Here is a 23,270-nt window from a genome sequence, read left to right as displayed (position 1 = left end):
GTCCTATGTAAAGGCATTCCAGTTAACCTTGCCTATAACTGTGAGGGAACTCGGCAGCTTTGGGAGGTTGTCAGGATTCAAAGTTAATTATGATAAATCAGAATTTCTGGGTGTCACCCTTATTGATCGACAGGACGAAGAGATTACCATTTTTTTGTCTTTTGTAGGGCGTGGATCAGTTTTCGATACTTGGGTATACAGATTCCTAAGGACTTATCTAAACTCTATGCCATGAATTATACCCCATTGTTTCACCAATTGCGGAGAGACTTGAGCAGTTGGAAATATGGGTGGCTTTCATGGTGGGGACGGATTTCAGCACTTAAAATGAATCTATTTCCTCGGTTACTGAGCTTACAGTCTGATATTTCTACATTTGTGTGGGGTGGGCGCTCCCCGAGATTGGCTAAGACAGTGATTTAGGGATCGGTGGAGTGGGGTGGTAGAGGAATGCCCAACCTAGTGTGGTATTATTGGGCGGCTCAATTGAAGCTTATCTCTTGATGGAGCCGGGGGGGGGGGGGGGGGGGGGAACAGCCTCCTACACACTCAATGGAACAATATTTTGTGAAAGAATATTCTCTGGATGCAGTCCTTTGGTCCTCCCTTACTAGTCAAGCCTATAAGCAGATGACGACTAACCCATTTGTGTCACATTTACTATCCCCATGGAGTTCTTTGAAAAACAGGCTGAGGGCTCTCATGCTTCCTCATCGCTAGCACGTCACCCAGGAGCCAGGATTTTTGATTGGTCTTAGGCGAGCCACATTTGCTGACTGGTCTTACTGCGGCCTTTCTAGGTTTTGCGATTTTTTGGATGTGAGGGAGATGCGCTCTTTTAGGGAACTGTGGGAGTCTCATGGCTTATCCTCTTCAGATTTCTTCCCATACTTACAGGTTAAGCATCACATTTCTAGTCAGGGTTGGCTACGGGTGGACCCTGATGAAACTGAACATTTTGAAAATTTGTAGGTCTCAATCGGGAAAGCACAGGGGAACTATCACTCACATTTACCGGTTTATCAGATGGTTTGCTTTTGTTAAATACCCCTACATGAAGGCATGGGAGGATTTAGGGGATGAGTTAAGTGTGAATGAGTGGAAAAGGATATGTCTGGAGGTGAAGAAAGATTCTATATGTGTTTTGATTAAAGAAAATGCATTCAAAGTTCCGAGTAGATGGTACTATACACCAGCTAGGCTTAGAGCTATGTTTCCTGATACTACAGATATGTGTTGGAGGTGTGGGAATGACACAGGGACATTTTACCATATGTGGTGGAGTTGCGAACAGCTACAGGGATTCTGGCAGAGAGTCACATAAAGTTTATCTGCAAATCTGGAAATTCTGTTCCCATGTGATCCCAAGTGGTGCCTACTTGGCTGGGGTAATTGTAGAGGCTTGAAATGACAACGCCGCCTCAAAAGACTGTTTAGCTGCGGCAAAGACTGTTATTGCTGCCCACTGGAAGCGGAGTAAAGTATTGACACTAGTTAACTGGCTCTCAAAACTCGCTGACTGAACACCGCTTGGGGCAATATAGTAACATAGTGACATAGTAGATGACGGGCAGAAAAAGACCTGCACGGTCCATCCAGTCTGCCCAACAAGATAAACTCACATGTGCTACTTTTTGTGTATACCTTACCTTGATTTGTACCTGTCCTTTTCCGGGCACAGACCGTATAAGTCTGCCCAGCACTATCCCCGCCTCCCAACCACCAGCCCCGCCTCCCACCACCGGTTCTGGCACAGACCATATAAGTCTGCCCAGCACTATCCCCGCCTCCCACCACCGGCTCTGGCACAGACCATATAAGTCTGCCCAGCACCATCTCCGCCTCCCGCCACCGGCTCTGCCACCCAATCTCGGCTAAGCTCCTTAGGATCCATTCCTTCTGAACAGGATTCCTTTACGTTTATCCCACGCATGTTTGAATTCTGTTACCGTTGAGGAATGGGTACATCTGGATCGGTTATTGGGTAAAGATTTAGTAGATAGGGAGGAGAGATAGGGTTTGGGGTCTAAGGGGGGTAACTTGAACAGAGCAGTTATAACAGGAGCTCTGGCTCTACGGAATGGGATGTTTGGGGGTGGGTGAGGGGGTTGGGGGTTTACTTAGGTTGTCTATAGGCTTAATGTTGTACTCCACTGATTGTGAATGGTTTGCTGTTTTTCAAATCTCAATAAAAATCTATTGTTAAAAAAAAAAGGTTCAAAGAAGGGTGACCAAAATGATTAAGGGGATGGAACTCCTCTTATATGAGGAAAAGCTTAAGAGGTTAGGGGCTCCTCAGCTTGGAAAAGAGACAGCTGAGGGGGGGGGGGGGTATGATTGAGGTCTACAATATACAGAGTGATGTAAAACGGGTAAACGTAAATAATTTTTTACGCTTTCAAAAAGTAAAAATAACTAGGGGACATTCAAGGAAGTTACATAGTATTACTTTTAAAACAAACAAGAGGAAATATTTTTTCATTCAACAAATAGAACTCACTGCCAGAGTATGTGGTATCAGCGGTTAGAATATCTGGGTATAAAAAAGGTTTGGCAAGATCCTGGAGGAAAAGTCCATAGTCTGCTATTGAAATAAGACATGGGGAAAGCCACTGCTTGAATATTGCTACTACTTGGGATTCTATCAGGTAACTGTGACCTGAATTGGCCACTGTTGGAAGCAGGAAACCAGGCTAGATAGACCACTGGTCTGACCCAGTATGGCTATTCTTATGTTCTTAGGTTATTTATTTGTTACATTTGTATCTCACTTTTTCCCACTTATTAGTAGGCTCAAAGTGGCTTACATAGTTCCGGAGAGGTGGTTACAGACTCCGGTGTGAACAAATACAGTGTAGGGGTACTACTACAGTGACAACTACAGTAAAGAAGTATTGGTAAATAGGTTTATTTATTTATTGCATTTGTATCCCACATTATCCTATCTCTTTGCAGGCTCAATGTGGCTTACAGTTCAACATGGATACTAGAAATAAAAGAGAATATACATTTGGTTTTACAGAAGGTTTTGGGTTACATGGTGGTGAAATACATGATAGTATTAAAGCAAAAGGCATTATAGAACATTTCTGGATATATTAAAGATTGTACAGTTACATGTGTTGACCGTTATAATATATCTTGTCGAAGAGATAAGTTTTCAATAATTTACGGAAATTGGTCAATTCATAAACCGTTGTCAGGTCACGTGGCAACGCGTTCCAGAATTGCGTGCTCATATAAGAAAAGGTAGATGCATGTATTGATTTGTATTTCAGACCTTTACACTTGGGAGGATGCAAATTGAGGGGTGTGCGAGAAGATTTTTTTGCGTTCCTGGGTGGTAGTTCTATTAGGTCTGACATGTAGGCTGGGGCGTCACCATGGATGATTTTATGGACTAGGGTGCAGAGTTTGAACGTGATGCGTTCTTTAAGTGGGAGCCAGTGTAGTTTTTCTCGTAGGGGTTTCGCGCTTTCGTATTTTGGTTTGCCGAATATAAGTCTGGCTGCCGTGTTCTGGGCTGTTTGGAGTTTTTTTTAAGTACTTGCTCTTTGCAGCCAGTGTAGAGTGAGTTACAATAGTCCAGATGACTGAGTACTACTGACTGTACCAAACTGCGGAAGACAGTCCTTGGAAAAAATGGTTTGATTCTTTTTAGTTTCCACATTGAATGGAACATCTTTTTAGTTATGTTTTTCGCATGGTTCTCAAGTGTTAGGTGTCGATCAATGGTAACTCCAAGAATTTTTAGGGTGTCCCAAACTGGTAGATTTAGTTTAGGTGTGTTGATGGTAGTAAATTTGTTCTTATTGTATTGTGAGGTGAGTACTAGGCATTGGGTTTTTTCTGCATTAAGTTTCAGCTGAAATGCATCTGCCCAGGAATTCATGATGTGTAGGCTTTGTTTGATTTCGTTGGAGATGTCCCTTAAGTCTTGTTTGAATGGGATGAAGATCGTTACGTCATCAGCGTATATATATGGGTTTAGGTTTTGGTTCGATAGTAGTTTGGCCAAGGGTGTCATCATTAGGTTGAATATGGTCGGTGAGAGGGGGGATCCCTGTGGAACTCCACATTCAGGTGTCCATGTAGCTGATGTAGTCGAATTTGATGTCACTTGATATGAGCGTGTAGTTAGGAACCCCTTAAACCAATTGAGAACATTGCCTCCAATTCCGAAGTATTCGAGGATGTGTAGTAGAATTCCATGATCGACCATGTCAAATGCGCTCGACATGTCGAATTGTAACAGTAGTATGTTGTTTACGTTTGCTATCAATTGTTTGAATTTGGTCATGAGCGTAACTAGTACGGTTTCAGTACTGTGATTAGAGCGAAATCCTGACTGGGAGTTGTGTAAAATTGAGAACTTGTTTAGATACTCTGTGAGTTGTTTGGTCACCATACCTTCTGTTATTTTGGTAATTAAGGGTATGGATGCTACTGGTCTGTAGTTCGTTAGTTCGTTGGCATTTTTCTTTGCATCCTTGGGTATGGGGGTGAGTAGAATATTACCTTTTTCCCTTGGGAAGAGACCATTTTGTAGCATAAAGTTCACGTGGTTAGTTAGGTCCGATATAAATTGTTGTGGGGCCGACTTCATAAGGTTGTTTGGGCATATATCTAATTTGCAGTGAGATTTAGCGAATCTTTTAAGCGTTTGTGAGATAAGGTCTTCCGGTAGTATTGTGAATTCAGTCCAGATCCTGTCTGCTGGGTAAGCTCCAGGGTCTGGGTCTAGGCAGTCTAGGAGTGTGGTGTATTTGATGGGGCTAACAGGTATTTTGAGTCGTAGTTGTATAATTTTCTCCTTGAAGTACTTCACCAAGTCGTCAGCTCCTGGTATGTTGGTGACTGGAGAGGTATCTAATAATTTATTCACAATTTGGAAGAGTTTGTGTGTGTCTTTATAATTTGGTCCGATTTCAGCTTTGTAGTACTGTCTTTTGGTTTGTCTTATGGAGTATTTATATTTCCTTCGGAGTTGCTTCCAGGTGTTAAGAGTGGGATCATCTTTCTTTTTGTTCCAAGCGCGTTCTAGTTTCCTGACTTGTGTTTTGAGTTTTTTCAGTTCTTCGTTGAACCATGGTATTGAGTTCTTTCTGTGTGAGGTTCTGGTTTGGATTGGGGCAATGCTGTCTAGTATTAATTTACATCTATTGTCCCATTTTGATAGGAATTGGATTGTGTCTGTCTTTATTGTCCATCCGTCGATGTAGATCTGTTGCCAGAATTTAACCGGGTCTATTTTTCCTCTCGTGGTGTAAGTTTTTCGTATTTGTTTGTCGGGTAATTCTTTCATTCTACATTGGAGGGTGATATGTGCTTTGTGATGGTCTGACCACAGTATAGGTGACCATTTAGTGTTTGTTAGTGTAAAGTTTGTGTGGTCAAATTTGTATGTTTTGATGTCTAATGTGTGTCCTTTTTTGTGTGTTGGTTGCGTATTTGATTGGGGTGAATCAGACAAAATGTCAGGGTGATCATGCATCGGGGTTGAGTTACTGTCAATTTCCTGATTAAATTGCCATATTTCATTATTCAGTATTTATGTTAGTTCTGTGGGGTATGCCTTCTTGAAGAGGTGAGGTTTTAGGTTTTTTCAGAATTCTAGATGATTATTCGTAGATTTCAGGCGTTTTGGTAGTATATTCCAGAGCTGTGTGCATATGTTTAAGGAGTTCCTAACCACACGATCATACCAAGTGACATCTAATTCGACTACATCAGCCACATGGATACCTGAATGTGGAGTTCCACAGGGATCCCCCCCTCTCACCGACCTTATTCAACCTAATGATGATACCCTTGGCCAAACTACTATCAAATCAAAACCTCAACCCATACATATACGCAGACGACATAACGATCTACATCCCATTTAAACAAGATTTAAAGGAAATTTCCAATGACATCAACCAAAGTCTACATATCATGCACTCATAGGCGGATGCTTTCCAACTGAAACTCAATGCAGAAAATACCCAATGCCTAATCCTCACCTCTCAACATAACATGAACAAATTTACCACCATCAACACACCAAAACTGAACCTTCCAATTTCGAATACCCTACGAATTCTTGGAGTTACCATTGATCGACATCTAACTCTTGAGAGCCACGCGAAAAACACAACCAAGAAGATGTTCCACTCAATGTGGAAACTAAAAAGAGTAAGACCTTTCTTCCCAAGGTCCGTCTTAGACAACTTGGTACAATCAATGGTACTCAGTCATCTAGACTACTGCAACGCACTATACGCTGGATGCAAAGAACAAATAATGAAGAAAGTTCAGACAGCTCAGAACACCGCAGCTAGACTCATATTCGGAAAAACAAAATATGAAAGTGCGAAACCCCTACGAGAAAAGCTACACTGGCTCCCACTTAAAGAACGCATCACGTTCAAAATATGTACCTTGGTTCACAAAATCATTCACGGAGATGCCCCAGCCTACATGTCAGACCTGATAGACCTACCACCAAGGAATGCTAAAAAATCATCCCGCACATTCCTCAATCTTCACTTCCCCAACTGTAAAGGTCTAAAATACAAACTAACGCATGCATCAACCTTTTCCTACGTGAGCACACAATTCTGGAACAAACTGCCGCGCAGCCTGAAAATGATCTATGAATTAACTAACTTCCGCAAACTACTGAAGACCCATCTTTTCAACAAGGTATACCACAAAGATCAACAAATGTGAACTCTTACACATTTATCCAGAACTGTCTTATAATTTTGCTTGCTACATTACTATCATGCTTCATCACTATCATGCTACCCAATATCCTTATGTAATACTAAATGTATACATTCCACTTTTCATGATGTATTGTAAGCCACATTGAGCCTGCAAAGAGGTGGGAAAATGTGGGATATAAATGCAATAAATAAAATAAATAAATAAATATGTAAGAGAAACTTGACGCGTATGTTGATTTATACTTCAGGCTTTTACAACTTGAGAAGTGAAGAGTCAAATACATTCTGGCTGATTCAATTGTGTTTCTAAATTGGTAAGTCGATTATAGTTCAGTCATATAGCTCGGAGCTAGACCATGTACTGAGTTATCTGAGTTTTAGGTTTATTGCTCTTTATTTCAACCGCCAAAACCCATCCCTCAACAGTTTCATCTCAAAAATCCTATTCTAGTATGATACGAAATTCAACTGTAAATATAAAGGCAGACCCCTTTGTCCTTCAATGCATTATGACTGGCTCATAACATTTATGATACTCTCCTCATTACGCATGCTACTAGACTGATCTTTTTATAACATAGCCTAAATTAGGAGATAGTGTGGGATATAAGCCTTGCTAAACAATAAACATTATACATATCCAGTTGTGACAGAATCAGATCTCGAACTAAGGAGACTACAAAGGGCACTGACACAGAAAGGGATAATAGACTTCAGTCTCTCTTATACTCTAAATAGTTTAACAATGAGGGACAAATACAGAAGCAAGTTTCTCTCAATTCATTCTGCTCCATTCCTACAGCTTAGGCTGATTCATGTACCAGTGATTCATGCAAAAGGAATCTCTTCTGACAGAAAAAAAAAAAAAACTATTCTAAAACCTTAATATTTATTCCTGTAGGAATTCTGTGCAACTTCACAATGCAGAATTCTCCAGGCGCGCAGAATTCTGCACAGGGAACAAGTGGCAGAAACATGAAATTTCTGCACCCAAAATATTTTGTGCAGAATCCCCCCCCCCCACCTTCATAAGGCCTGACTCTTCACTGCCCCAGGCCTGAACCCCCAGTTTTTTTCTTTCCTCGGAAATATCCCTCTCCAAGTTCCACTCTCCTAAGCTCTCTCCTCAACTTAGCTTGAAGAACCCCTCCCTTGACTTGATCATCTTCCTTTCCCCACCAGCAGGTTCAAAACCCAGCTCTATTTATTCCTTCTCCATGGAAGGCATCTCCTATCTGTTTCTCTCTGCCCCATAGCTCTTTATCCCTCACCCCTCCTTCTGTTCCCCATTCATTTTCCACCCGTCCCTTCCAAGCACTCTGCCCTCTACAATTCTCTCTCTCTCCAGCCCTGAGCAGCCCTCAGTTTTCTCTCTCCCTAACTTTGCATGAGAACCCTGCAGAGCATAGCCTGGGCTATCTTTCTAAGTGCATCATAGAACCAAACTAACACGGATGCTGCTGCTGCTGCTGCTGCCTATAAAGCATTATTACACCTTACACAGCAGTTTTCCATTCAGCCTGTCTGTGTGCAAAAGATCCACTCCTATATATTGGCACAATGCAGACTGAGGGGCCGATGCACAAGAGTCCTTGGTAACATCCGCTCACCATTTCCACCTTGGTAAAAATTACCGAGGTGGAAATAGTGAGCGATGTTCAAAACAAATCGCATGCAAATGAGCTGCACGGACTTTTATTGTGCAGCTCGGTAGGGAGAGTGCCAGAGCATGCGTAGAACAGCCAATCAGTAACTGTAGCTATTCAGCGCATGCCCTGCTCATAGGGAGAAGAGACAGCCTGCCCGTGTATAAAAGCCATGGAAATGCCTGCACCAGCCAAAAAGGGATCACATGAAAACAAGCTGTTCGGGCTGTCTGGGGAAAGGCTACTCACCCCATGTCTCTTCCGGGCTAGGATCTGTGATCTGGATCAGATCATAGGAGCCGTAGATCTGCCTAGATGGAGAGGAAGAAATTGTATCGCTCTGGCTGGCTGATGAAGTGCATTGGGCCTGAGAATGCTCCATTTCACTAAACAGTGCTCTGCCGGGAAGCCACCCTTGCTACAGATCCTGACCTCCAGATGATTTCAAAATGACTCTGATCTACTGGTTGGAGTGCTCCAGAACATACTACAGCCTTGTTGTATTTTTTGTTCCACAACTTCCATGCTACAGTTGCTCAAGATCTCCTATAGAATTTTTCTCATTAAAGGTAGGGGGGTCCTTTCTATGCATCACTCAGAAATGGCTGTGCATCCCTTGGAATGCACATTTACATACCGATTAGCTCATTATAATATTTTAGTATACGCTTCACATTGTCTGCTGCGGCCAATGGAAAAGGGCTTGTAGAAGTCATTTGTGCACTACTCGCTGACTACCTTGCAAGCTAAACCGGCTAGAACCAGTCGAAATTGCATGCTGCTGCCCCAGTAAGTTTTGTGCATCGGCCCCTGAGGCTTCTAGCATGGAGCTAGCCTTTATCTGGAGAGAACTTGCAGTGGGAGACAAAACACTGCATTCCAGAACTTAATTCTTGGCTATACTTGAACACCCATAAGGGAACACTTAACTGATTGGTCTTGCCAGTATCGACTGGCTCAGACGTAACCAATCAAAAACACTTTCTAGTGTTCATGATTTGCTTACAGCACTGATAACAGAGCCTGAAACTTATTATTGCTTTCCAGAGACAGGCTTCCGCCATTCTTTCTTGCTTTGTCTGATATCTTACACAGCTGTATTGGCATTCTGCCACTGCTTTCCTTAAAGGCACTTGTCCAGGACATTAAAGGGCATATTATTTTCTGAGCTGTCATCTTTGATAGCATACCTTTATTAACTAGGACCAGGTCAGCTGGTCACTGCATTCAAGGATCCAGAGCTGTTACTGGATCCTGAGCCTGCTACCAAAAGGTTGTATGGATTGTTTATGTAAATGCCTAGAGGGTAGGGGTTAGATAACATTTCTATTGCTTTGTGAAATGTAGGTCAGGCCAAATTGTTACTCTAAGAAGCTTAGCCGGTGGTGGGAGGCAGGGCTGGTGGTTGGGAGGCGGGGATAGTGCTGGGCAGACTTATACGGTCTGTGCCAGCGCCGGTGGTGGGAGGCGGGGCTGGTGGTTGGGAGGTGGGGATAGTGCTGGGCAGACTTATACAGTCTGTGCCCTGAAAAAGACAGGTACAAATCAAGGTAAGGTATACACAAAAAATGGCACATGTGAGTTTATCTTGTTGGGCAGACTGGGTGGACCGTGCAGGTCTTTTTCTGCCGCTATCTACTATGTTACTATAAAATATTTGGCAGTTTGGTTTTATTTATCTAAGACAATTAGTGATAAGCTAGGTTTGTAACAGAAGTGCTAGGAGTTTGCTTCATGCTTTATTCTTTATGTTAGCATGTTAAATAAACTGTCATATTTGCCGAATCTGAAGCACAGTTCTGGGAAACACAGCATAGAGCAGTGTTTCCCAAGTCTGGTCCTGGAGTACCCCTTGCCAGTCAGGGTTTCAGGATATCCACAAAGAATATGCACAAAAGACATTGATGGAAAATCAAGTTCAAGCATGTTCATTGTGGATATCCTGAAAACCTGACTGGCAAGGGGTGCTCCGGGACTAGACTTGGGAAACACTGGAATAGGGGACAGACGACAAGTGTACACAAACCTCTGGATACCAGCACATACCGTAGTGTGCCCCACACCCTACTGGCTTCTCTTCCCCTGCCCTAGCACACCCTACCCATGGGCACTGATCCCAAATTTTCATTCCAACCCATCTGGCATATACCCCCAGCTCCTTCTCGGATTGCACCCCCAGCTCTCTTTTCCCACACAAGCATATACCCTCATATTTCTCTGCCCCCTCTCACACTGTACATGTCTGCAGCTTGTTCTGCCCCACTCCAAGCACACCTCTACTTTATTCGGTCTCCCCCACATACATATCTCCCCCAGCTTGCTATCTTTCCTCCCCTCACCAGGGCATACCTCCAGCTTGTATCCTCCCTCCTCGGGACACTACTATCATTCTACACTCCCCCCTTCCCCAACTGATCATGTGGTCAGAGGCAGCGGCCACTGGCTGCATGTGAAGCATGTGAACACCTGACTTGATTACTGATTTGAACCACACAGCTGTATAGAGTCCCCCATGGTTAAAATCACTGGTTGGGCCCAGCCCAGTACAGGAGATGAATACAGCCTGATGTGCAGCCTCTGGCTTTTTCCTCTTGCCTGTTATCGCTGTGTGATCATCAGATGCATACACGATAGAACCGTTGGTTTGTGGACCCATGTGCACAAATTTTTCAATGCGTATTTACAAATATTCCCCCAGGAGTAGAGTTTTCCAAATACAAAACCCAACTACAGAATAGGTAAATCTTTAAAAAGTGATGGTCAAAACTGCATGCTTTGAAACCTGAGATGACTGTCTTTTTATACCTGGCTTGTAATCATGCTCAAATTTGGCCATTTGGGGTGTGATAAGTTTAGTCCTCTCTTTCTTTGGGCCCTCTCCAGGTGTGATCTTAGCTGCTGACAGTGCTTCTAACTTCTCAAAATAGTTCTGAGATGAAAAGAAAAAGAAATCACTGTAGTAAGGTTCAGCTGTGCAACGCACTTGGTTATATGAACTATCAAGAAACACAGTTGCAAGACATGCATCTTTAAAGGACCTGTTAAGGTCCTACTCACTCTCTTTCTACCCTCCCCTCCACTCCACTCCACTCCAAAACCAAAAAAAAAAGTCATCAGGAATACCACATACCTGGTTTCAAATTAAGAAGCATTTGGCAAAGGCCTTTTCTTCCCAGCAATGTGTCCCCTTCCCAACTTATAGCACACACCTGATAGTAATAATCATCCAGGTAAGGGTCAGTACTTTGAAGTTGCATCATCTGAATCTTAGACACCCAGTCCTTTTCCCTCTGCATCATCAAGTTGGCATAGGGGTCCTTCTTCAGGTGGTCCTGATGGGATCCCCGGTGAGTCTGGTCTCCCCCAATCCCATTCAGATTCTTGTGCTGGCTGACATGCAAAACACGGAGCAAATTAATGAACTAGTCAAAACTCAAAAATTCACCTGTTTCTCAACCTCATATGAAAAGAGTTGTTTACTGCCATATAGCATTTCCTAGGTATATCTCTCTCTGACTACAGAGCTACAGTTCTATGCCTGCATGATTTCCAAATTGCATTTAAACTTGTTTATTAGAGAAAAATGTTTTACCTGATAATTTTCTTTCCTTTAGTCGCAGCAGATGAATCCAGAAACTGGTGGGTTGTATCCGCCTATCAGCAGGTGGAGATAGGCAACACTGAAGTGAAAGCTGTGACCCTGCACATCCAGCACCTCATCTTTTCAGTATAGGTCGCATCCCAAAGCAAATGGCAATGGAAAAATAGAAAAAAAACACAGATAAACCTTCCTCACATCACGGCAACGGCCAACCAAATGAACATGAACTTGTAGAAATCGCAATTGTAATTAGCCATCTTGGGCTGGAGGAGTGGCCTAGTGGTTAGGCTGGTGGACTTTGGTCCTGGGGTACTGAGGAACTGAGTTTGATTCCCACTTCAGGCACAAGCAGCTCCTTGTGACTCTGGGCAAGTCACTTAACCCTCCATTGCCCCATGTAAGCCGCATTGAGCCTGCCATGAGTGGGAAAGCGCGGGGTACAAATGTAACAAAAAAAATTTTGACTTTTTTTTTTAAGAATGCATTGGAAAGTCTGAATACAAAACCTTAGAATCTGGCATGCAGCAGAAGCGAAAAAAGGGAAGGGATCCTGGATTCTCAGCAACAGACGATTCCAGAAACTGGTGGGATGTACTAAAGCAATCCCTTATTCTGAGTGGGAAGCTGCTGCTCCCTGAGAGTGCACCACCACTGCAAATCACGAACCTCCCCGCGCTGCTACATCAAATCTTTAATGCTTAACAAAAGAATGCCGGGAAGCCCAAATTGCTCCCGACAAATTTCATCCAACGAACAGACACCTGTTTCTGCCCAAGAGGCTGCCTGCGCTCAAGTCGAATGGAGGAGTCAGATCTTTCAAGAGATAAGCCAAGACAATGGCTTCCTTGAGCCACCGGACAATCATCGCCTGTTTGAGCCCCCCAAAGAGTACAAAAATATGATCTAAACAGAAATCAGACATCTGCAAATACCGGATGAGAGTCCGACAAACATCCAAAGACCAGAGCTGAGGAAAGTTTTCTGGAAAATCCTCCCTCTGAAAGGAAGGAAGAAAAGTGGCTGATTTAAACGAAAGGCTGACATGACTTCCGGCAAAAGAAGAGCATGGTCTGCAAGGTCATTCCAGACTATGAAAATTGAAGAAATGTTTCCCAACATGACAACGCCTGGATCTCAGAGACCCAATGAATGGACATAATAGCCACCAAAAATGCCTTCAGTGGCTCAAACGGTGCACCCTGTAGCGCACTCAACTTCCAAGGAGGACATGGACGGTGAACTGGAGGGACAAAGGTGAGAAAGCCTCTCAAAAACCTCGCCATATCCGAATGAGCCGCTAGAGAAGACCCTGACACCCAGCCCTGGAAACAAGCCAATGCCGCGACCTGCGCCCAGATGGAGTTGTAGGCCAAGCCCTTCTGCGACCCGGCCTGCAGAAAGAATAAACTCTGCAAAACGGACACCTGAAAAGGCAACCAAGCGCGAGCCATACACCACACTTCAAACATGCGCCATACTCTAGTGTAAGCTGTTGTAGTGGAACACTTCCTAGCAAGAAGCAAAGTAGCACTCACTGAATCAGAGTAGCCCTTTTTTCTGAATCTCACCCTCTCAAGAGCCAAGCCGTAAGACCAAAGCGGGAGAAGTCCTCCATCTGAACTGGGCTCTGATGTAGGAGCCTTGGAAAGACCGGCAACCAAAGAGGTGGTTCCACCAGCAGTTGAACCAAGTCTGTATACCACAGATGGCACGGCCAGTCCAGGACCACCAGAACCACTGGTCCCTGATTACACCTGATCTGGTGAAGAATTCATCCGATTAAGGGCCACAGAGGGAAGACATGCAGGAAAACAGATTCCGGCCAGGACTGCAGCAGAGCGTCCAACCATGTGGACTCAAACACCTTTCTTCTGCTGAAGAACTTGACCACCTTGGCGTTCACTCTGGTTGCCATCAGACTCATCTCCAGTGTGCCCCACTTTTGGCAGATCAGGTGAAACATCTCTGTCACCAGTTCCCATTCTGCCAAATCGAGGAGATGATGGCTAAGAAAATCTGCCTGAACATTGGTCTGTCCCGGAATGTGAGCCGCTGACAAGCAGAGAATGTGACTCTGCCCACTGCAGAAGGTTATTCGCCTCTGTGACCAAAGCCAAGCTCTGTGTACCGCCTTGGCGGTTAATGTAGGCTACAGCTGTAGTGTTCACTGAAAGGATTCGCACCACCCAACCTTCCAGCAGGTCCTGAAAGGATCCAAGTGCCTTCACCACCACGCTCAGCTCTAGGCGGTTGATGGACTACACCATCTCCATCACTTACCAATGACCCTGCGCAACCTGATGGAGGCAGTGAGTTCCCTATCCCGCAAGGCTGGCATCCATGACCACCACCACCACCCAATGCACAGATGCCAATGGCATTGCCCACTGGAGGGTGGAGTCGCATGGCCACCCGGCCATGCTGCTCCTCACCTGCGGTAGCCAAGGAAGGCGACGTTGATAGTCCTGGGACACCAGCGACAAGTGGCACAAGAGTGTGTGCTGGAGCGGGCACATGTGTGCTCACTCCTACGGCACCACCTGCAGAGCGATAGCCATTGATCCCAGCACCTGTACATAATCTCAAACCCAAGGGCTCGGCAATCGCAACAGACCACAAACCTAAGAGTTTGAACTTTCTGCCTTCTGGTAAGAAAATGCATCCCTGCACTGTGTTGAACTGCACTTCCAGATACTCCAGAGCCTAGGAGGGAACCAGGTGAGTCTTGGGAAAGTTGGATCACCCAATCCAAAACTCCTGCCCTCTGGTAAGAAAACGTGCCCATGCGCTGTGTCGAACTGCATTCCCAGATACTCCAGGGTCTGGGAGGAAACCAGGTGAATCCTGGGAAAGTTGATCACCCAACCCAGGGACTGTAGAAGTGCCAAAACTCGATCGGTAGCCAACCAGCTGTCTGTTCTGACTCTGCTTCGGATCAACCAATCGTCGAGGTAAGGTTGCACCTTGATCCCTTCTTTCCGCAGGAACGCCGCTGCTACCTCCATCACTTTGGAAAACGTGCAGGAAGCTGTGCAAGCTTAAATAGAAGGGCGCAAAATTCAAAATGGTACCCTAGCACCGCAAACCAAAGATACTGCTGATATAGGAGTCAAATCGGTATGTGTAAATAAGCCTCTTTCAGATCCAGCGCCATCAGGAACGCCCAAGGTAGCACAGACGCCACCATCAACCGCACTGTCTCCATGTAGAAATGTCAAACACACAGACCATCATTCACCTTCCTGAGATCAAGAACTGGACTGAAGAAAACTCCTTTCTGGGGCATCATAAAGTAAACTGAATAGCGGCTGGTGCACACCTCGGTCGGCAGCACAGGAATTACCTCCCCGATCTCTAGCAAAGTCTGCAACGAGGTCTACACAGCTCCTCTTCTGCTGGTCGTGGTGCACCAAGACTCCAAAAGGGAATCTCTGATGGGAGATGAAAATTTGAGTCTGTAGGCGTCTCTGATGAGATTGAGGACACACTGACCTAAAGTAATTTTGGCCCACTTTTCGTTGAAAAGGGTCATCCGACCTCCTATGTGAACTACCGAAGAGAGGACCTGCGGTCATCATTAGGAGGAGCACCCTGGAGCATTCAGCCTGGCTGCAGCTCAGGATGCCTGCTTATCATTCCGAAAGGATGACCGCTGTTAAAATCTGAGATGCTGGAAGGTCACCGAAGCCCAACTGGGACAATACTGGCGAACCTCGCAGAACCAAGCTCTTTAGCTACCTGCCCTAGACCCAGACTTTGGCCTATCCTCCGGAAGCCACTAGGATTTCGAATCCCCGAAGTCCTCCACAATTTTCTCAAGATCCTCGCCAAACAGCAATTTACCCCAAAAGGGAAGCTTCGTAAGGTACTGCCTGGACGCCACATCTGCCAACCAATGATGCAACCACAACAGACAGCAGGCACAAACCGCCACAGTCATTTGCTTAGTGGATACCCAGACCATATAATAGAGAGCATCGGCCAAATAGACAAGGCCAGACTCCATACGGGAGCCGGCAACCGAAGTGGAGACCAACTCCCGATCCTGTTCCATTCTCTGCTGAAGCCAGGAAAGACATGCCCTGCCCGCATAAGAAATACAGATGGATGCCTGTAAAGCCAACGTCGCCACTTCAAATGATCGCTTGAGGGAGGCCTCCAAATGCCGATCCTGCATGTCTTTGAGTGCCACTCCCCCTTCCACAGGAACAGTGGTCTTTTTGATGACTGCTGTCACCAAGGCATCCATCTTAGGCAGTGAAAAAGTGTCCACCATAGCTGCACTCACCGGGTACAGATGGGCCCTCACCCTTGCCACCTTGAGCCTGTCATCTGGTTCAGACCACTGGGCGGAGATTTATTTATTTATTTATTGCATTTGTATCCCACATTAGCCCACCTATTTGCAGGCTCAAAGTGGCTTACATAATTTTGTTACACACAGTTAATCCTGGATGTCAGGTACAATTATTGTTGTGCAGAGATTAAGGGAAGAAGTAGAGAGAAGAAGGAAGGAATTTAATAGGTATATTAGATGATGGGTTTTCAGAGGTGGATTAGTAAGGTTCTAGGTTTTCATTGTAGGCTTTGTTGAAGAAATATGTCTTGAGGGATTTGCGAAAGATAGTTGTTTCATTGATTGTTTTCAGGTCTCTAGGTAGTGCGTTCCATAACTTCTTGCTCATGTAGGAGAAGGTGGTATCATGCATCATCTTGTATTTTAGTCCTTTGCAGCTGAGGAAGTGCAGGTGGAGAAATTTGCAGGATGTTTTTGAGGCGTTTCTGGGAGGTAAGTCCACAAGGTTTAACATGTAGATTGGGGCATCTGCGTGAATGATTTTGTGTACCATTGTGCATATCTTGAATGCAATACGTTCCTTAAGTGGGAGCCAGTGGAGTTTCTCTCTTAAGGGTTTTGCGCTTTCATATTTGGTTTTTCCAAATATAAGTCTGGCCGCAGTATTCTGGGCAGTTTGGAGTTTTTTTTAATGTTCTGCTCTTTGCAGCCTGCGTACAGTGCATTGCAGTAATCGAGATGACTTATCACCATTGGCTGTACCAGGGTGCGGAATATGTATCTCGGGAAGAAAGGTTTTACTCTTTTGAGATTAACTCCTGAATGGACTCGTGTACTGGAAAGGCCTTAGACGGTTTCCGTGTACTCACCATCTTCATACTGACGAACAAAGCCACTTGCACCTCCAGGTCCTCAATATTCAAGGCCTTCGAAATTAGAGATGACAGCTCATCCCTGTGAAAAATCTGAAGCACATTTGGATCAACCTGTTTGCCTCACCCTCCTCCACCTTCTCCAACCTGGACGGACGACCAGAGTCTCCAGAACCTGCCATAATGGACAGAGGAGGGGAATGGGGTCCCAAAGACTCTTTCTTGGACAAAGAAACCAGTCTCCTGCACTAATGGGCAGGATCCTCCAGACGGAGCGGCGCCACCAGTTCACCCTGGCTAGATAAGAGGCTCCCTGCCCTCTACACTGGTAGCCTAATGCATTAGCAAAATAAAATCAGGGGAGAATCCATCCTCCGGCATTTCAGTGCATGACATGTCCGGAATAACCCCAGAGGCCACCCCTGCACTGCTAGCATTCCCGATCGTTGGACCAGAAGAGTGTCCGAGATCCCATGAGAAAAAAACTAGAGGGATCCACAAACGCCTCAGCCACATCTGTCATCGCGTGTGCGCCAACCTCTAAGGCGCAGGAAAGTCCTCCCTTGGTCCCAAAGCAGCCTGCCATCACTATCCAGACCTTCTACACATTTTTCAATGCATGCTCCTGCTGCAGAAAGTCGGGACATGCAGTGGGAACATCTTTTCACTGACTCTGCCACCATACTGCAATCTGCAATGTCGGAGCCCACAAGCTGGCTACAAAAGTTAAAAAACACTCAGTGGGGCAGCAAACAGACACTCTGAAGCCGGCAGTGTCTCTCAGAGGGAGCCCAAGCGGCACTCCTGCTTCCCACAGCCCGGCAGCACCAAACAGATTCTGTCTGGATCTCTTCACTTTTTTTTTTTCCTTTTTTAATGCTGTCCAGAAGTGGCAGTGTTTTTGTTTTGTTTTTTAATGTGAGGAAGGTAAAGCAGCTCAGGGAGAGTACCCCAGGGAACACTCAGAACAGGGGAAGGTGGGGTAGGACAGGGAACTGGAGCCCAAGTATGCCCTCAAAGGTGGCACCATCAGCTACACATCCCCTCACTCAAAAACAAGTCCAGGAGCCCCCAAAGTAGAATCCAGGAGCTGGACAGAATCCATCCATCACCTGCTGGAGATAGAGATATACTAAAGGGATGGGGAGCTGGACAGAATCCATCCATCACCTGCTGGAGATAGAGATATACTAAAGGGATGGGGAGCTGGACAGAATCCATCCATCACCTGCTGGAGATAGAGATATACTAAAGGGATGGGGAGCTGGACATCCAGATCACTGCTTTCACTTCAGCGTTCTCTATCTCCACCTGCTAGTAGGCAGATACAACCCACCAGTTTCTGGATTCATCTCCTACTGAGGCTAAGGAAATAATGATAGAAGTTTAATCTGTTTCTTGTCCAAATGTACATCAAGTAAAATAAATTTTATTGAGAATATGTCAGCTACAAGATGATGCTTTGATACAGGACAGAGTATTTCATACAGAACAGCGTACAAGAATCATAGCAGGCATGCTGTCCGATTAAAGCCCAGCATGTTTTCTCTGATAGCAGCCAGTCTGTGTCACAAGCACTCAGCATACATCTATACTTTATTTTGGCTTGTTTTGAGAGGTAAGTGATGGTTTTCTCAATTCTCCCTGGCTACTAGTTTTTAGGGACTTTTCTCCAGGAACTTCACCAAATCTCTTTTGAACACCATTATGTTTGCCGCCTTGAGCAGCTCGTCTGACAATACCTTCTACTGCTTAATTATGTGCTGCATGACAATTACTCTACAAATTATTTTCAGTCTGCTAAATGCTACTTTCATGGTGTGCCCTTCCTGTTTTAGAGTTTGACATGTTAAACAACTGTCCCTTACCTTACCCATTCTACCTCACTCACTATTTTAAAAACTTCTAACATATATCCTCTCTCAGGTGGTTCTCTTTTTTAGGTCAATTAAAAGCAAGAAGTCAGCAAAAGAATCAACTGGACCGCTAGATGACCAAGGGATAAAAGAGGCATTCGGGGAAGACAAAGCCATAGCGGAGAGATTAAATGAACCCCTTGCTTCAGTCTTCACCAAGGAAGATTTGGGAGAGATACCAGTGCCAGAAATGATATTCAAAGCTAATGAGTCAGAGAAACTGAATGAAATCCCTATAAACCTGGAGGATGTAATGGCGCAATTTGACAAATTGAAGAACAGCAATTATCTGGTCCGGATGGTATTCATCCCAGAGTACTGACAGAATTGAAAAATGAACTTGCAGAACTATTGTTAGCAATATGTAATTTATCTTTAAAATCAAGCATAGTACCAAAAGACTGGAGGGTGGCCAATCTAACGCCAATTTTTAAAAAGGTTTCAGAGGTGATCCGGGAAATTATAGACCGGCAAGTCTGACGTCGGTGCCGGGCAAAATAGTAGAGACTATTATAAAGAACAAAATTACAAAGTATATTCAAAAGCATGGATTAATGAGGCAAAGCCAACATGGGTTTAGTGAAGGGAAATCATACCTCACCAATCTATTACATTTTTTGAAAGGGTGAACAAACATGTGGATAAAGGTGAGCCGGTTGATATTGTGTGTCTGGATTTTCAAAACGCATTTGACTATGTATCTCATGAAAGACCGCACCTTGAATACTCTGTGCAATTCTGGTCACCGCATCTCAAAAAAAGATATAGTAGAATTAGAAAAGGTACAGAGAAGGGCGACGAAAATGATAAAGGGGATGGGATGATTTCCCTATGAGGAAAGGCTGAAACAGCTTGGGCTCTTCAGCTTGGAGAAAAGACGGATGAGGGGAGATATGATAGAGGTATATAAAATACTGAGTGGAATGGAACAGGTAGAAGTGAATCACTTGTTTACTCTTTCTAAAAATACTAGGACTTGGGGGACACACAATGAAGCTACAAAGTAGTAAGTTTAAAACGAATAGGAGAAAATATTTCTTCATTCAACGTGTACTTAAACTCTGAAATTCGTTGTCAGACAATGTGGTAAAAGCAGTTAGCTTAGCAGGGTTTTAGAAACAGTTTGGATGGCTTCCTAAAAGAAAAGTCCATAAAACTCACTGCTTATTTCTGGTATAAACAGCATAAAATCTATTGTACTGTTTTGGGATCTTGCCAAGTACTTGTGACCTGGATTGTCTACTGTTGGAAACAGGATACTGGGCTTGACGGACCATCTGTCTGTCTCAGTACGCCAACACTTATGTAGCTTCTACATTGAATGGTCATTCACTGGAAGCCAATGTACTGCAGCCAACAATGGAGTCACATGTTCAAACCGTAATTTTCTAAAAATTAACCTTATTGCCGTGTTTTGTAAAAGCTGCAGCTTTTTCAGCAACTTTATTGAAATTCCAGAATAGAGGGAATTAAGAGTAGTTAATTCAGATAGAACTATAGCTTAAACTAATAACGTAAAATGAGAATCATGAAAATAGTGTCCAATACTTCTCAATTGTTTCACCCTGAAGAAACACTTATATAAGTGATTTACTTGAACTTCACAAGACAGAGATGAGTCAACTAAAAACTCTGTTGAGCTTGCTATGTCTAAACTATCTTTTCCCGTTCAAAATAATAGAGGAAAGAGTAATTATTTCCCATCCAGAGAATTTTCATTTAATTGTATTCAGCTTTAACTTATTAGAATAGGCCCAAGACTCCCATCTTTCAATACAAGACACAATCTTCACTTGCCACTGCAATGAATCAGTTGGTACAAGTATTAAAAACTGTATCGTTCGCATAGGAGTACAATGTTCAATATCACAGATCAAAGAATACATGAAGATGTTAAAAAAAATAGGTGACAGGGTGGAACCCTGAGGAATTCCACATGGTGGACACCAGAATCTAGAAATGGTTCCACTTTTTTTTCACAGCATAAGAGTGATTCCTCAGAAATTGTTTAAACCATTCAAGCACTGTACCACCAATGCCACATTCAGAAATCTATTTAAGAGTAATTTGTGGTTGACCATATCAAGTGCAGGTGGTAAGTCAAATTGTAGTAATACAACCTGATTTCCCTTGCTTAGAATCTTCTTCACTGATGTTATCATTGAAAGAAGCAAAGTTTCAGTACTGTGCATACTTCTAAATCCATGCTGGAAAGATTCTAGAATTGCATGCTTACCTAAATATTCTGACAACTGGGTAGCAACCAGTGATTTAGCTACTTTTGCAAATAAAGGAATACTAGCAATAGGCTGATACAAAGATGGCTCTAATGTCAATGAAGTAGTAGACTTTAAAATTGGGGTTAACACTATCTTACATAAAAAATTGTACAAATAGTAACCAGACTGTAAAACGGAATTCATAAGATATGTTATCCATAACAGTACTTCTATAGGAGGTTGTTTTATCAAGATATTTGGACAACAATCCAGTATGTAAAAAGAATTAGCAGCTTTGGACACCAATGTCTTTACTTTTTCCAGAGTGACCTTATTAAAGGACAGCCACATTTTATCTACTGTGCATGAAAGGGAAATATAAATAAGCTCTATCATTAACGTCAAAACAAGGCATTTGCTCACAAGACATACAGAGTGTTGTTGCTTTATTATAAAAGCAGTCAGCTAACTTAGTAGCATTAGGCTGGGCAATGTCAAAATGATTGCTTTTAGAGCAAGTTAAGTTTCTAAGACATTGAAACAAAGTTGTTGATTGTTTCTCAAGACAAATCCCTCCTCTCAGTACCCTTCTCCACCACCGCCAACTCCAGGCTCCGCCCTTTCTGCCTCGCCTCACCCCATGCTTGGAATAAACTCCCTGAGAACCATACGCCAGGCCCCCTCCCTGCCCATCTTCAAATCCTTGCTCAAAGCACACCTCTTCAATGTCGCCTTCGGCACCTAACCACTACACCTCTATTCAGGAAATCTTGACTGCCCCAACTTGACATTTCGTCCTTTAGATTGTAAGCTCCTTCGAGCAGGGACTGTCCTTCTTTGTTAAACTGTACAGCGCTGTGTAACCCTAGTAGCGCTCTAGAAATATTAAGTAGTAGTAGTAGTTCTCGACAGACCTATTAATGATGAATAATATCCTTTCCTAGTTTCAATAAGTTCCCTTTTATATACCCTAATTGACTGCTTCCAGCATATCTTATCCTTATTAAGTAGAGTCCTGATTATGCATTAATCTTTGTATATATCAAACATTTCTTAATAAAATATATTATTTTGAAAGAGTAGTAGTAGAGACAATGAAAAAATAGTGGTGTGTGAGATACTTGAGGTTATTAGGACCAGCAGAAAGGTAACAGATCTTAGCACCTTCACAATGCATACTCACTTCCTATTCTGCAGCTGTCTCTGATGTAAAATGCGTCGATGCTGAGGATGTAGGTGTGTTGTATCTGCTCGAAACATCTGAGGTTGAGGCCTGGAGAATAAGGAGGAAGAAAAGTAACAGAATTAACACAGGAGATTTAAAATAAGTTCTTTAATATATCAGTTTTACTCTACTGATAAATTTTCAGATGGTTTATTCACTAAAGTGTGGTAATCTGTGGTATTGTTAATGCATGTTTTACTGAATCATTACTATTGTTTTCTTTAGTCCGACCATATTTTATTTCTTGCATATTTTATTTCTTCCTCTCAAACTTTGAGTTCTGCATTTTTATTAAAACAATCTGTACATCTTCTTCTCTGAGCCTATTCAATTATTGTAGCTTCTTATTTTACCTATGTGTTGCTTGTTATAAAGATTGGTATAGACAAGTTACTCACCTGTAGCAGGTGTTCTCTGAGGACACCAGGCGTATATTCTCACAAATGGGTGGCATCATCCAACAGACCTCACACTGCCAAAGTGTACTGCCACTTTAATTATCTTTAAGCCAGTGCCCCCTCCATGCATCTGTGGGTGCCTTCCCACCGTGTAAGAACAGGACTGGCAGTACAGTATCAAAGCTAAGAAGACAACTCCAGGGAGGTGGGTGGGTTGTGAGAATATATGTCCGCTGTCCTGCTACAGGTGAGTAACTTAGCTTTCTCCAAGGACAAGCAGGCATGATATTCTCACAAATGGGATTCACTAGCTACCAGGCTCACAAAAGTATATTCTGACAGTCAAGTAAATAGTAAGCCTGGTGGAAAACGAGCCAGAGAGT

At 43.6% G+C, this 23,270-nt stretch overlaps 1 protein-coding gene across 4 annotated transcripts in view; it reads right to left on the bottom strand.

Annotated features, from left to right (window-relative positions):
- PATL1 (PAT1 homolog 1, processing body mRNA decay factor) overlaps window positions 1-23,270 on the bottom strand; it is a 292,622-nt gene that overhangs the window by 128,275 nt on the left and 141,077 nt on the right. For all 4 annotated transcript variants that reach the window (XR_003944007.1, XM_030221195.1, XM_030221217.1 and 1 more), the window contains exons 9-11: window positions 22,448-22,537; window positions 11,569-11,749; window positions 11,165-11,288 (exon numbers count right to left, since the gene is read on the bottom strand). Coding sequence is in view for 3 of the 4 variants with exons in the window: in XM_030221195.1 (XP_030077055.1) it covers window positions 11,165-11,288; window positions 11,569-11,749; window positions 22,448-22,537 (395 nt within the window). In the remaining variant the exon portion in view is untranslated. The remainder of the gene's footprint in view (window positions 1-11,164; window positions 11,289-11,568; window positions 11,750-22,447; window positions 22,538-23,270) is intronic.

Source organism: Microcaecilia unicolor, chromosome 1 (genome assembly GCF_901765095.1).
Source record: "Microcaecilia unicolor chromosome 1, aMicUni1.1, whole genome shotgun sequence".
NCBI lineage: Eukaryota > Metazoa > Chordata > Amphibia > Gymnophiona > Siphonopidae > Microcaecilia > Microcaecilia unicolor.
The sequence above is the reverse complement of the archived record's forward strand: the minus strand, read 5'-3'. Positions and strand labels throughout refer to the sequence as shown.